The 14583-nt window shown below is 48.7% G+C and overlaps 5 protein-coding genes across 5 annotated transcripts; 3 read left to right on the forward strand and 2 right to left on the reverse strand.

Moving 5' to 3' along the window:
* Positions 1-470: 470 nt before the first annotated feature.
* F5891DRAFT_1128180 (putative halogenase) lies at positions 471-2634 on the forward strand (the record flags this gene model as incomplete). The annotated part of the gene is made up of 12 exons (XM_041364252.1): positions 471-488; positions 540-655; positions 715-811; positions 871-913; positions 969-1015; positions 1071-1407; positions 1454-1759; positions 1807-1960; positions 2014-2126; positions 2180-2232; positions 2287-2357; positions 2409-2634. 12 exons carry the CDS (start codon positions 471-473, stop codon positions 2632-2634), a joined length of 1581 nt encoding a protein of 526 aa, XP_041226653.1.
* Positions 2635-4636: 2002 nt separating this feature from the next.
* On the reverse strand, positions 4637-6177 carry F5891DRAFT_262580 (interferon-inducible GTPase-domain-containing protein). Its single transcript, XM_041371124.1, has 2 exons — positions 6090-6177; positions 4637-6037 (listed from the first exon to the last, which is right to left on the reverse strand). The coding sequence occupies exon 2, from the start codon at positions 6031-6033 to the stop codon at positions 4687-4689; it is 1347 nt and encodes a 448-aa protein (XP_041226654.1). The 5' UTR covers positions 6034-6037; positions 6090-6177; the 3' UTR covers positions 4637-4686.
* A 618-nt stretch (positions 6178-6795) lies between these two features.
* On the forward strand, positions 6796-8471 carry F5891DRAFT_1029875 (uncharacterized protein). Its single transcript, XM_041361551.1, has 3 exons — positions 6796-7360; positions 7412-7501; positions 7574-8471. Exons 1-3 carry the CDS (start codon positions 7249-7251, stop codon positions 8026-8028), a joined length of 657 nt encoding a protein of 218 aa, XP_041226655.1. The 5' UTR covers positions 6796-7248; the 3' UTR covers positions 8029-8471.
* A 170-nt stretch (positions 8472-8641) lies between these two features.
* On the forward strand, positions 8642-12140 carry F5891DRAFT_1029878 (Sodium/hydrogen exchanger family-domain-containing protein). The gene is made up of 9 exons (XM_041361552.1): positions 8642-8843; positions 8899-8974; positions 9026-9121; positions 9179-9835; positions 9886-9986; positions 10034-10082; positions 10141-10279; positions 10340-11435; positions 11496-12140. Exons 1-9 carry the CDS (start codon positions 8775-8777, stop codon positions 11919-11921), a joined length of 2709 nt encoding a protein of 902 aa, XP_041226656.1. The 5' UTR covers positions 8642-8774; the 3' UTR covers positions 11922-12140.
* Positions 12141-12466: 326 nt separating this feature from the next.
* Positions 12467-14423, reverse strand: F5891DRAFT_1144827 (uncharacterized protein). Its single transcript, XM_041364984.1, has 5 exons — positions 14193-14423; positions 13297-14138; positions 13132-13249; positions 12690-13081; positions 12467-12636 (listed from the first exon to the last, which is right to left on the reverse strand). Exons 1-5 carry the CDS (start codon positions 14395-14397, stop codon positions 12565-12567), a joined length of 1629 nt encoding a protein of 542 aa, XP_041226657.1. The 5' UTR covers positions 14398-14423; the 3' UTR covers positions 12467-12564.
* Positions 14424-14583: the final 160 nt, after the last annotated feature.

Below are 14583 nucleotides of genomic sequence, written 5' to 3' on the forward strand. Positions count from 1 at the left end.
CTTCCCGGAGCAAGGACATGGTGCATTCATCTCCTCTCGGGCGGTGTTCCAATTTTCTTTTGGTGCTCTAGCGCTGCGATAAGGAGTTGCTGGGTTCACTAGCTGAAACTTTTAGGACCAGTCGCCTCCAGTCCCTCGGTAGCTGCAGATTATTTACCCAGCCTCCCGCTGAGGTCTTGGATAGGGTCAATCTCATGTTCCGATGGTAATGCTGCGGATAGAAATGTTGGTTCCTCATGATCCGTTTAGTCGCCCCTTCGCTCATTTGTCCCGATTGTTTTTGATGCAAGGTTAAGTCAGGCTATCGGTAACGCGAACTCGCCTCCGCCATCGAAAATTCAGTATTTTATCCCAGCAGATATTCCTAACTAGTCGGTCAATCTTCCCCTCTAAAGCTCAGTTTTACCAGTGTTCATTGTTCGAAACCTAAGCCTACAACCTATCTCTTTCATACAACCTCTTTCGCAGAAATGGCCATTCAACCAGTTGTGAGTGGCTGATATCCGTTCTTTTACTATGAAGGCTGAAAAACAAGCTAGCCAACCTCGACTCAAATACTTGTTGTTGGTGGCGGACCCGCCGGAAGTTACGCTGCTGCGGCTTTGGCTCGAGAAGGTTTTGAAGTTACTCTTCTCGAAGCTGCGAAGTTCCCTCGGTCAGTCCATATGATGTATACCGTCCGTATATGCAGTCACCAATATACGATTGTGCTAGTTATCACATCGGCGAGAGCTTGCTCCCGTCGGTCCGCCGTTTCTTGGCATTTATTGGTGCGGAGGAATTGGTCATGAACCACGGGTTCACAGTTAAGGTGTGGAATAGTCTTCACTGCGTCAGAGTACATTAAACGGTGACCCCCTCGTTTCATAGCCTGGTGCTGCAGTCAAGCTGAACCAGTACAAGCGGGAAGGCTGTGAGCCCCACTCGCCATTACACGTTGTTGCAACAATATTGATCATTTGCTCCAGATACGGATTTTATAGCAATGAACCCAGCCAATGGGTGTTGGAACGTGGTCCGTACTATTTTGAAGATATGCTTACTGCCTCACCATTTTGACCATTTTGCAGATTCGATCAGAATTTGACGATTTGTTATTGCGCCATGCTTCAAAATGTGGCGCGATCGTATTCGACAACACAAGGGTCACTGAACTTCAGTTCGAGGGTGACAGACCTGTTTCAGCCAACTGGAAAAACACCAGCACCGGAATAGAGGGCCGTATCTCTTTCGACTATCTAGTCGATGCGTCAGGCAGGAATGGGATCATGTCCACAAAGTACCTCAAGAACAGACGCTATAATCAAGCCCTCAACAACGTTGCATGCTGGGGATACTGGGATGGAACTAACTCTTACATGCCGGGTACTACTCGCGACAATGCTGTCTGGATTGAAGCACTTGAAGGTATGAAAGCAAGTCGAAATCGTCAAGCTAAGCCTAATTTTCACAGACGAGTCTGGATGGGCTTGGTTCATCCCTCTTCACGATGGATCCACATCTGTGGGAATCGTGATTGATCAAGAGTCAAGCAACCGCAAGAAGAAGGCTTCCCGTGCGGCATCAGGAGGATCTGGCTCAAATCTCCTGGCTCATTATAAGGAAGAATTAAGGAGAGCTCCTGGAGCCATCGAATTGATCGGAAAGGGCACTCTCCGAAACGATGGCACACCGGAAGCTGTGAAATCTGCGAGCGACTTCAGCTACTCTGCTTCCTCCTATGCTGGGAATCATTTCCGCGTGGCGGGGGATTCTGGAGGTATATCACTTGCTTTTTTATGATACTCGCAATTGACAGTTTGCAAGCATTCATCGACCCATTCTTCTCATCTGGAGTCCATTTGGCTTTCACAGGAGGACTTTCGGCTGCTCTTACAATTGCTGCGTCGATTCGAGGACTAACCAGCGAAGAGGATGCCCAACGTTGGCACACCTCAAAGGTTGGCAGCTCTTACACGAGGCATGTGAACTCAGTCACTAGAGCGATAACAATCAATGTGATGAATGATATAGGTTCCTTCTCGTCGTCCTTGGGACCTATAAACAGATTCGGAGTCAGGCCATGCCAGTCATGAGCGATGTGGATGAGGACAATTTTGACAAAGCCTTTGATATCCTCAGACCGGGTGAGAATCGAAGTTTTCTTCTATCACTGCCAAAACTGATCACCCGAGTGCAGTGATACAAGGAACAGCAGATGTTGGTAAGACTTTAACAGAAGATGAACTCCAGGTACTCCCTAAATTATGTGATTAATCTCCACGTCATCCTCAACTCGCCTGATAGAAAACTATGGACTTCTGTCGTCACATCTTTGCACCGACTGATCCAGAGATGCACTCTGCAGTCAAATCTAGGTAAGCGTTCGTCGTTTACTTTACCAAATTATCCCATACTAAATGCAATAGATTGGATCCTACTCTAACCTCCCCAGACGCCCCAATCATGATAGAGGACGACATTGATCGTTTGCTCGGAAATACCGATGAAGAAGCCAAGACCGTTTTGAGTGAGATCAACGCGCGAAAGCCCATTCATACGATGTACAACCCTACGGAGTATTTTGCCGCGGAGGAACACCTTGGTTTCAAAGCTGTCTTAGAACGAGGCAAATTGGGTTTGGTGACAGCGTAGGCATTGCTAGTCCTAGTAATGCGAAGTCATGATTCAGACATCATAGAACTCATATAGACAGAGTAGGTAGTACCTGGTGTATTTCCTGTATTATTGGATACTTGAACTTGCTCATTACGTTGTTTGCTAAGGTCACTGCACACTGACAATTCACACCTAATTGCGTTTTACGTAACACTAAAGCTTTTCTGCGCCGGCTACGCCGCTTGTGCGTTGTGGTAAATTCTCGTCACCCTGCTACGAATCTTCCACCGTTTCTCCGCACCTCTATCAACTTGAAGGGCTGCTACTGGTTCCGCACATTCCTCTCAGCGCAGATAGGCTCTTAAGGATGTATCAAGTAATTTTTTCAATTCAGTCTCGAGGTAATTGAATGCTGCCACGGCCGCGTGTCCACGGCTTCGCGACAGTACGACGTGCCACGTGCCACGTGGGCATTAGCCATGCAGAGGGTGGGGTTGCGATGTCCGAGTCTATGGCTGACTTGCTAATGGTCTGCCCCTGCGATCTGTGGTCCGTAAAGGAATACGCTGCAGTAATAGGCAATTGTCACCTGCTGGTGAACTTCATTTCGCGGCCTCAAACAACTGAGAATGTGTTCTAATAGGACCAGCGGTAAGACATTCTTTGTCGCAAGCCCCTCGAGTTGAAGTGGCTTAAAACGATGCAGCTTCACCACTCGGAGTACTCGTGCAGGAGGATATGCCGGTTCCACGATTGGACCTGATTGTGAGAATGCCTCTTCTCGTTTGTTCAAGGACGATCTTGATAGCACTTTCTCCGAGCTCGGGTGCCGTTCGTAACTTGAAGGTCAGTTTCGACATTAAGAAGGTCACCATCACTTTCATCTGTGTATGCAACTTTGAGGAGTATGTGACCGACTCCCGTCTTCTGATGAAAAGTTTCCGTGTTCTACCGAACGACAGAACAAAGGGAAAACTTGTGCGTGCTCATGACGTGTGTATTGTTCAAACCCGTACCCAGAATCCAGTAGTATTGTCACTCGTATAACACTTCTTTGAACTTATGCCATCCACACGCTCTCGCTAACTCGTGTCGTATCTTACTGTACAAATTTGTACTCCTATTCTGCTCCGTATTTCCATCGTGACTGATGCTTTGTTGACAAAGCTAATAGTGATCATTCAAACAGTACGATGAACCGTTAAACAAGAACCCTGCCGACGAAGTTTGATCCTTTCCTCTATGATACCGTGATGCAACTTACATATCGGGGTCAACATTAATGAAGGTGTTGCATTCCAACTTGTGACGATGCCATTTGTTCCGCATTTCCGACGATGAACGCGACGATATCGTGTGGTCGTTGGTCCTTCCGGGAGAATCGAAAAGATTCAGTCGGAAGAGAACATGAGGAGATTACATAGCGACGTGCTCCATATGGTATAAGCGGTTGTAGTGAGAGGTAGTGGTTTCGGTTACTTCATCGGACATTTTCTGCCACATGGTTCCGGACTAAAATTTGAAGCTTCTGAAGCGTTGCGTGAGTTACTTAGTAACCCCATTCACAACTCGTGCCCGCCAGCTTTCCGTTTTTTGTCCCATCCCTGCGCACCTGGTAATAATCGGAACCGCCAAGATTGTCTTCATCGCAACAGAGACGGACCGTCATTGACACTCCGCTCGGAGGTGCTGCCTCGGGTCTTCGCGGAAGCAATCTCGACTCGGAGGAGAATACTCAGAATCCCAGGATGTCGTATAGCTTCCTTAACTTGGCCGCCCTGTTTTCAATGCTCCCTCCACTGATGAGGAGGTCAAAGGCAAGTAGAGGACATCAAAGCACCATACTATTGACAGAGGAGATGGTAGAGTCTGTATCAACGAGGAGGACATGCATCACTGCCAGGACCTGCATACGGCTCGCGCAGCGGCAACGAGAAAGAGCAGAACTGTCAAGTTACATATTTGTACCACCAGATCCAAATATGTGATGAGCACGAGAATCTGAATCATAGGCAATATGCCTCTGCCATTCAAATTCGAAACACGAAACTTTCAAAGCAAACCGATTACTTCCTCTGGACTAGTTCCTCAGGCGGAAACCCCTCCTGACTGACGAACTCGCCTAGCTTGTGCTTCCGTATATAGATCATTTAGCAGTTGGATTTCGTCGATGACCTTTGAAGGCTGATTGCCTTTGGCCACAGCTCGTAGACAGCTACTAGAGACGATATAAACCTTTTGATCAGGTAGATTCGCCTCCGCAAGATTTGCCTTCACATTGTGGCGAGTTTCGTTGACGAGTTGCTCTCTCGCAGCCAAGTACAAGGTTGCCTGTTGCGACCGATCGGCGTTTTCATCATCGCTCTCGTATCCCATCTCCCTTACGATATTTGAAATATGTTGGTCCGCTTTTGAACGAACGATGTAAGTGGGGATTTTGAAGCGCCTGCAATTGCGGAGAATAGCGATGTCGGTCTGGGTGAACCGATTGTCGAACAAGACGACAATGCAATCAAAGACGTAGAGTCCTTGCGCGTTGAAATATTGCCAATCCGGGATCCTAATTGTCCCTGCTCCAGGAAGATCGTACCAGACATGTTGACACCGCTCGTCAGGGTCTGAATACCTTCCCATCGTCAAGGTGGTCTCTATGACCCCTGTCCGAGCGGAACCAACTGCGCGGTTACTCATACCGCGGAATGCGTTTACGAGTGATGACTTCCCTCCACCGGCCCTCCCAGCAACAGCGAAATGGAATAAATTCTCCTGATACTGAATTTTTGCTTGGGCAGCGAGAATTTCTTGAGGAGTAGGCGTTAATACAGGCTGGATGCCGTCTCTAAGCCGCTTTTCAGCGTCTTCCTTGGCAGCTGCAGCTTCGCGAACATTGTTCTCAGCTACCTTTCTTACCGCCTCTGATTCTGCGACGGCTTCCGCGGCTTTCTTCTTTTCTTCTTCGGCTGCTCTCTGAAGACGTTCGGCGTCTAGCTTAGAAGTTTCCGCCGCTCTCTGAGCTTTTTCGAAAGCAGCTTGGGTGCGCTGCCTCTCCGCATCAGCTTCTTGGGCCTTCTTCTTGAACTCCTCTGTTGCAACCCGTGCAGCGCTTTCTGCAGCGAAATGGGCCGCATCTGCAGCTCTCACGGCGTCAAACATAGCCCTCATTTGCTCCTGATTTTTCTGCTGCGCGGCTGCCGCAGCCGATATGGCCTCTTGCTGGAACCGAAGTGTCCTACTTTGCATTGATTGCATTGATTGCGTGAGCTGCGCCACCTCCACCCTCATACTGTCAAGGTCCCGAATGGCCCTATCCCGCTCTCTCTCAGCCCACCGGCGGGCTTCGATTTCAGCATAAGTTGGATTGGGAGCGCTGTCACCGCGACCGAAACCGAACAACTCTGATACTGCCCAGATCCCTACAGGTACGAGCCATGCCATTATCCTGCTTGCGCAAAGTGATCAGCAGTCGAACAATTAGAAAGAAAAGTTCGTACAATAGTGAGCGATCACTGCAAGAGATGAGAACAATGTCCGAATGATTCGATGGGCTACCTTGAAAGGCTGGTGGATGACTCGTGCCGGCACTATATAGTTCAAATCCGCCAGATATTCAGCTTCATGTTGGCCTCGCGGCCGCGTAGCCACAGCTTGAATTGGTAACCCTCACCTTGGGTTATGGGGTGCTTGACCACACTGCACGCACGTTTTAAAAGGATACTCATATGGCAAGATCGTCGCAAAGCTAAAACGGAAACAGGGTCTTCTCCAGATGCAGTGATGGTGATGATTATATTACAAATGCTTCTGAACAGCGTGTTTCAAGGGGTGCAAAAGAAAGAATCGAGGCTTGACTTTATTTTGCAAGCGCAGTGGAGAGGGCGCAATGCCTATCAGTTAAATGTCGACCAGCAACTTGAAGGGTGGCGGCGCCTTAGTGCATAACTTGTGGTGGTTTTGATTGATGAGTGATTAGTTTCCCGTTCTTCGCCCCCAAGACAGGAGATGGTTGACGGAGTCCATAGAGTGCTTCCACAACTAGCAGGCACGAGAATTAAGCATGTTTGCCACTTGGAGACATTGCTAGGCTGCTAGTTTGCTGCTACATAGTAGCAACTTGAAACTGTTGTGTTGCGCACGTGACGAGCACCTCCAGAAAAATGGTTTGTTCCTGGCTTTCGTAGTTAGCCTTATAACGTTTGTAATTGAGCCATCGAGGTATTTGAGTACCTGAGCTCATGTGAGCGTAGATGCGGCCAATCAAAAATCCATTCATTCATTCGAACCCAAGGTACAAGTGGCACCGAGTGGCTTCTTCTCAAATGCTGTTTTCATTCAACTATGACTCTGTAGATACTACTAATCACTTGCAGCACACTACTTGCCTGTGTCCAGGTCAGCCAGGGTCAGCCAAGCTGGTCTGAATCTTGATTTCGATCATCATACCACAAACTTGAAGGGCCCCTCTATGCTAGAGAGGCTGACCGCGGTCGCTCTTGGCTAAATCCAAGTCAGACTCCTCTCAAGTCGCCGTTCATATCATAACCAGCACACCACCTCTACGCAGAGCGTGTCACCCACTCCTTTCGCAGTCAAGATTGCTGTCCTCCTAACATCGCAATTTGTATATACTAGTATTTCAGTTCCGTTGCCCTCATGATGACTCCACAAACCGCCCCTGTTGCTCGCGCCGTCCATGATGGCATACGGTGTCAGCCTGTTTCCAGCGGTACGACCCTCTGTATTGGGGATATCGTTACAATCATCGGTAAGTCATTCTCTGCAATGAAATAGAAACTTCATCATACACGTATTTTAGTGATCAGTATTGTCTTTATCCTCGCACTCTCGTGTATTTTTTGGACATGGCGGATAGTTCATCGTCATGCTATCGCTGATCAGGAACAAGGTAAGGGCTCATTAGAGACTAGTATACTTTAACTCGAGGGATTGCGCCCTATTCACACCTTTTAACTTCTAGCTTCATCCGGTCGCGATCCCTACAACGTAGTCTCGCCTTCACTGGATAACTCCGTTCTCGTCAGAAAGGGTATCGTACGTGAACCGTACAAGCCGGTGCGAGCCAAAACAGCTGGGCCTGACGTCTTCTGGTCACCGCAGGCCCAGCTGCCTGAACTCAAGTTTCATCTCGATCCTCTACCCGCCGTGGAAGAAATGACAGAGATGAGAAACAACTTTTCCATTCGCCCATTTTCTTGCCACTTTCCATCGTCACCCTCTCCCCGTTCCAGCTTGGTATGTTTGAACCCGTCTCTGTTACAGTCACAGTGCTTCGGGGGTACGGCACACCTACCCCTACCTACGCGGAGCAGCAGCCAGACTCAGTTCGACATGTTACCAGATAGCGCATGTCTTCAAGGCGATGGCGAAATATCGCTTGGCAAAGCGATTCCAGCTGTACCCGGTGACAGATAGTTCTCATTCGAGTGAGTTCGCATAAGTGTCCTGAACTTGTGGATGACGGTGACGGGTCGGGTTGGTTGCTGTGTGGAGCCATGATATGAGAAGAAGTTGCTCTTACAGTACTCCCACTTTTTGCGTTCGAAGTTCCTGTTTGTAGTCTTCCGCGAACAAGAGTGTAATATATGGCGACAGGAGTCGATGGCAAAATAGATCGCAATCGCATGCTGTCACGCTAATTGCGCCACCCGAGCCTCCAGGCCTACTAGTGCGAACTTGAAGGTGTACTAGTATGGGCAATCCAAACAGGATCAGCATTTAATGTAGGTAGAAGTGACGAATTCATGCTCGAAAGAACCGCGCTAGGCTTATGGGTAGAACTTTAGAAGGCGCAGTAGAGTGCATCGTGGCACAAGCATTGAATAAGATGTTACCCTGTCCCAGCTGGTGGCGTCAAAGCATATGGCCTGAGCTTGAACCTTGTGAGAAAAAGGAAATTGTTTCAGGCGCAATCTTCCCCACTTCGTTTAAAGTATCATACGTTCACGTGGATATAAAGCTGCCGCATCAAAGCGTTAGAAATATCTAGAACACGAACAGAGAATGCTGAATATATATCGGAGTACCCCTGGTACTGGCAGACACCCCTTGCCGATATCCGAGTCTGCGCCCACAGTCAATAGCTTAGTACTGACTTAAATCGCCACCAGGCTGATAAATATGCCACCGTAATTGAAGTCCCACTTCTCTCTGACACCCCCATGCCAGAGTTTTCAGACACAATTATCAACCTCTTCGACGGTCTCAAGAAGAGACAGGCCACCGGCGAGGTTTGTTCTCCATCTTACAACCAACATGTGCTGAACACGCCCGTCTACATCATAGGGTGGCTTGCTTACTGGTTCTGATCCATCGGCTTTCGATGTCTCGGACCCGCTCAGGTTATGGATCATCCAAGTTGGTGCGTATGCCATATGTGACCATCGCTTGGCATGATCTCACTTCAATTCAGGTGTCATTATAATGTTAGATCAGCTGCTTTCTCTCGGCTTAGGCAGGATGAAGCAGCCAAAAGTTATCGCCGAGGTGCTCGGCGGTATCCTTCTGGGTGAGTAATCCTGTTACCTTCTGCGTGAAATTTTATCTGACGGACAAATCTACACAGGCCCAACGGCCTTTGGACGTATACCCGGCTTTACCCAACATATATTCCCTTCCCAATCACTGCCATACCTATCTCTCGTTGCTAATATTGGCCTTTGCCTGTTTCTCTTCATCGTAGGTCTCGAAATTGACGCCAGTGTCATCAAGCGCAATGCTCGCATGTCAGCTATTGTATCGCTTGCGGGCATGGCTCTGCCCTTTGGCCTCGGTTCTGCCTTGTCTGTTCCCTTGTACCACCACTTCATCGACCCATCCGTCCAGTTCACGCATTTCATGCTGTTCACCGGCGTCGCATATTCCATAACCGCTTTCCCCGTACTGTGTCGTATTCTTACTGAGCTCAAACTCTTGGACACCACTGTTGGCATTGTTGTTCTCTCAGCTGGCGTAGGCAATGATGTCGTGGGTTGGACTCTCCTGGCGCTCAGTGTAGCGCTCGTCAACGCTGGTTCCGGTCTTACTGCCCTATGGGTATTACTCACATGCGTGGCATTCACAATATTTCTTTTATTGGTCGTTAAGAGAGTAATGCTCTGGCTTGCCAGAGCTACAGGCAGTACAGATGATGGTCCTACCATGTTTTACATGACTGTTGTTATGATCTTGCTTTGGGCATGTGCGTTCTTTACGGATATCGTGGGCGTCAATGCTATTTTCGGTGAGCGCTGGTATTTTATTATATAATCTTCAGTTTGTCATCGCGCATAGGTGCATTCCTAGCCGGTATTATTGTACCGAGGGAGGGCGGTCTCGCCATTGCTTTGACGGAGAAGCTGGAAGATATGGTCACCATCATATTTCTGCCTTTGGTATGTTCATCATCTCTGTCCCCTGTCTGGTCATTCATGCATTCCAGTATTTTACCCTGTCAGGGCTGAACACCAATCTTGGACTCCTTGATGATGGTCGGTCATCTAAGTCGCCTTGTTATATATTTTTCTTATATAACTTTGCGTGTTGCAGGTATCACTTGGGCTTTTACAATCGCCATCGCATGCCTTGCATTCTTGGGCAAGTTTGGTGGATGTACAATTGCTTCAAGGTTGTCTGGTTTCAGCTGGCGTGAAGCCAGTACAATTGGATCACTCATGAGCTGTAAGGGGTAAGTATCTAAATATTTTGGTATTCTTGTCTGCTAAATTGTGTTACTCGTGTCACTTAGTCTCGTTGAGCTAATCGTGCTTAATGTCGGTCTCTCCGCTGGCGTTTTGTCTCCGAAAGTCTTCTCCATGTTTGTGCTAGAGGCTTTGACACTCACGTTCATGACCACCCCACTCGTCAGAGCATTGTATCCTCCAGAACGGCGTGTCATCGCCACTTCAGGCGGGGCTCCGCCCAAAACTCGTGACGACGAGGGCGGGGATCTTGATGCAGACAAGAAATCTCTTATAAATGAGGAGCAACCCTGGCGGTATCGCTTTACTCTCGTTCTCGACAAACTCGAACATATGCCGTGCATGATGGCCCTCACACAGCTCATCCGTCCTCCTGTACCAGATTTCTCCTCAGTTGTACCAATGTCTGCTGCATCTGACCCAGCTCCGTTGAAGTACAGGAGGCCCGAAGTGAGCATCAATGCACTCCGCCTCATCGAGCTCTCGGATCGTGCGTCGGCCGTGATGAAATCATCCACTGCAGATACGCTTATCCATACCGATCCGCTCCTGGGCATATTCCGCATGTTTGGAGAGCTGAATGATTTGCCTGTATCGTCATCGCTCGCCATCGTGCCGCACGATGACCTTGCTTGCAACGTTGTGGATCATGCCAAACAAGATGCATCTCAGCTCATACTACTCCCGTGGTTGCCACCTTGCGCTAGCATTGCTGAAACAAGCGAAGGCGCGACGCTACGGCGAGAGAAGTTCGATCACAACCCTTTCGAGGTCATTTTCGGTACATCAAGGGATAAGTCTGCGTCTGCCATTCACTCGCAGTTTGTACGTGGGGTATTCGCACAAAGTGAGACAGACGTCGCCCTGTTTGTTGATCCTGGAAATCACCTCAACACGGGTGCGAAGACAGGCGGCTCGTATCACATTTTTCTTCCATTCTTTGGCGGCCCCGATGACCGCCTTGCGCTGGAATTCGTGGTGCAGCTCTGTACGAACCCGAGGATCAGTGCAACAGTGGTGAAGATGGAAAAACGCGAGATTGAAAATATGCAAATCGAACGACCTTCTACGGCCCACTCTGATGTCAAAGTTGATACCAACTCACTCGCACTTGCTCATCAACAAGGATTGACAATATCATCAGTGAGTGCGACCACCTTCCCCGCATGAACCGAGTAATCATTTTCATCATCGATGATGCAGATAATAGCATTTCCAGACACTGTCTACGGGCAGACCAACACCCAAATGCGCATGCAGTCCGAAACAGCCGACAGCATCATTTGGTCACGATATGCGGGCCGCAATTTATCAGATGTGAACACAACTGGGTTATTGCGCGCCGCGCTTTCGCGGATCGATTTCACGAACCTCGCGTCTCCCGTCCCGCTGCATGCTGCTATCCAGCGTGCATCTATGTGCCAACGGGTATTGGTTGTTACTGGACGGTCGAAGCGACTGGCAGTGGAGGACCATCATGCTGAGTTGAAGGATCTTGTGGAGGAGCATAGAGCGGTGGGGCATGAGGTGATGAGTAAGACGATCGGGGATGTGGCAACTGCATTTGTAGTGTCTGGGTGCCCAAGTGCGGTTGTTGTGCTGCAGGCTGCGAATGTGGAGATGCATTAGTTGGAGTGTAGGTGGTGTGTTGTTTAGAACGGGATTTGACAGAGTTTACCCTATGTGTTGCTAATTTTCATAAGATGTAGGCATGTTTGGACAGGACTCGAAATCATACCAACGCATGGTTTTACTATATGTTACTGCAGTTATGTAATGTGCATGTTTGCTTTATAGTACTAGCACACTGGGGGTGTCAATGAAAACGAACACGAACTTACACATTTATCAAGGTATATGGGCAACCATAAAGATATACAAGAAAACGGGTTCGACTATGAGGACGTTCTGTTATTTGCAGTGAAACGCGCAAATTCGTCGGTCGCTAGTGTCGTTCAACGCTATCGATTTACCACACGCGGGGGGATGCACACGTCCACTGGATGTACTCGTCAGATACGTGTCGCAAGTTGGTCGTTGGGCGGTGGCAGCGGAAAACCACCATGTTAGAATTGAACAGAATGGAGGGTAGTGGGACGAGGGGACGAATAGTGATGCTTGGAGTTAATTGCACGAGTCAGTATCGCACCAAATTCTAACCCGAACGGAACGTTGATGTCGCAAGAACCATTCATCAAGGTAAAGACGATTATGAAAGCAGAAATACAAAAAAGACAACACCCGGACGGAAAGGTATACCACAGATATCATATCATGCCTTGCTCTTCTTTTTCTCCTTCTCTTTCTTGTCTTTTTTCTTTTCTTTTTTCTCAGAGGTGCCATTCTGAAGAAGGAAAATTAGCCAAGACCGCGATTATTCGACAAACTCAAGCATACATGAGGAGCGGCAGCAGCAGCCTCAGCCTTACGTGCTGCTTTGGCTGCCTTCTTCAAAGCCTTCTTCTCCTCCTTGGACACCTTCACCTTTTTCTCCGCAGGTTCTTCGTCCGCTTCGTCCACATCCATAGCATCTCTCGACCTCTTCTTTTTCTTATCCTTCTTAGGCGTGACGTCAATCAATGGCAATATAGGCTCTGCATCATCCATCTGAGCGTCTGGCTTATCCTCCATATCCTCATCCTCATCATCCTCCAAGTCTAGTGCGAGACTATCGAGGACTTTGCGGATGGCATCGACATTCTTGGTCGGTGGTGCACCAGTCTCGAAGAAATTGAGACGCTCTTCAACTTGTGTGCGAAGGGCCTCGCCAAATTTTGCGGATGGGTTATCTGGGTATTTTTAGTAAGGGGTGAGTGTGTGAAGATGAGATGGGAGTTACCCGAGTAACAGTCTATCCGGGAGGCAATAGAGCATTTGTTTGCGAGGAACCGGGATATCCGGCCTTTGTGCTTGGGGTCTGCACGGCCAATGAAGGAGGAGTGGTATAGCAGACCGTACTGTATTGAAAGTTAGCTTGATTGGCGCTTGGGATGGAGTAACGAACCTTGGGGGTGTTGCCCTTGGTTTTCAACGCCCGGAACAACGCCTTCTCTGCACCAAGGATCTGCACGGTACTAGCAGGGTACTTGCTCAGATTCGTCAAGCTACCCGCATGGCTGATTAATCGTGCGCCTATCCGTTCTCCCAATAGCGCAGTAAGAGATGGAGCGACGAGGTTCATTTTCTCGCTTAGGTAGGTAACGAGGGATTTACGGTAGTCAGCGATGGAAACGACGCGGGTTGCGAATGCGGAGATGTTGAGCATGTCGATTTCGGATATGGATGAGCCCATTGAGCCGCGGGCGGCGTCGAGGATATTTTGTGCGAGGGTGGAGTCGTCCTCCAAGAGAGTAGTGAGCTCAGGTAATTTTTCCTCATTCAAAGTGTCCTTATCGCCTATGAATTGTGCAATGCGGGCGTATTGGTAGTTGTCTGGGACGAGTTTGACAAGTTCGGGGAAGTGATAGCCATACCATTCTCGTATGCGCATGGCGAACAAGTTGACGTCCTTGTCGAGCTGGTCGAGGAGGGCGATGGCTTGTATGATCATGTTGTCCACACGGTTGACATTGAACTTCAATTTAGCGCGGGAGTAGGAGTGGCCAAGACCAAGTTGGGCTTTGATGAGGTCGGTAGCATCGAGGCCTTTGAGAAGCTTTGGTGCATGGAAGCGGATGCCGCGAAGGACTTCCTGTGAAGTTTCAGAGGCATCACATTTTATGGCGAGGTTTTCGAAGATGGCATTTGCCAGTCCGACTTCTGAGACTGCAAGGATTATCTTGGAGCCTTTTTTAGGCTTCGAGAGATTGAGCTCGAGGAGGGATTTGAGATGATCACTGAGAATACCTGGGGATCATTGAAATTGCTGTGAGCACGAGGAATGGGTCCAGTTGTACGTACCTTCTGAGATGTCGTTTATGTTCTCGAGAGCGTCCGCTGCATTTTTGAATGGCGAGAAACTGACGAGTGTGACCATTTTGCCGAATTTTGAGAGGTCATTGATGGAGTCCTGAACTGCTTTGACACGCGAGCCAATGTTTTCATGAAGTTTTACATCAAAGATGGCGTATCCCGATGCCGACTCAAAAAGTGCGTGCGTCGCCATCGTAGCCTCTGCTGAGTTCGTTGAGGTCGTTGAACAACTGAAATTTTGGATCGGTATGTCCCGAACATCTAGATTTGGTTGCCAAATGCGGAATCAGTTGGTGATTGTGGCACGCTGCACGAACAGTCATCAGAGTCAAGTATTGACGCGGACGCTGACACTGACCGCCATCTTGTGTTTTCTGGA

Source organism: Suillus fuscotomentosus (genome assembly GCF_016647785.1).
Source record: "Suillus fuscotomentosus strain FC203 chromosome Unknown F5891scaffold_23, whole genome shotgun sequence".
Lineage (NCBI taxonomy): Eukaryota > Fungi > Basidiomycota > Agaricomycetes > Boletales > Suillaceae > Suillus > Suillus fuscotomentosus.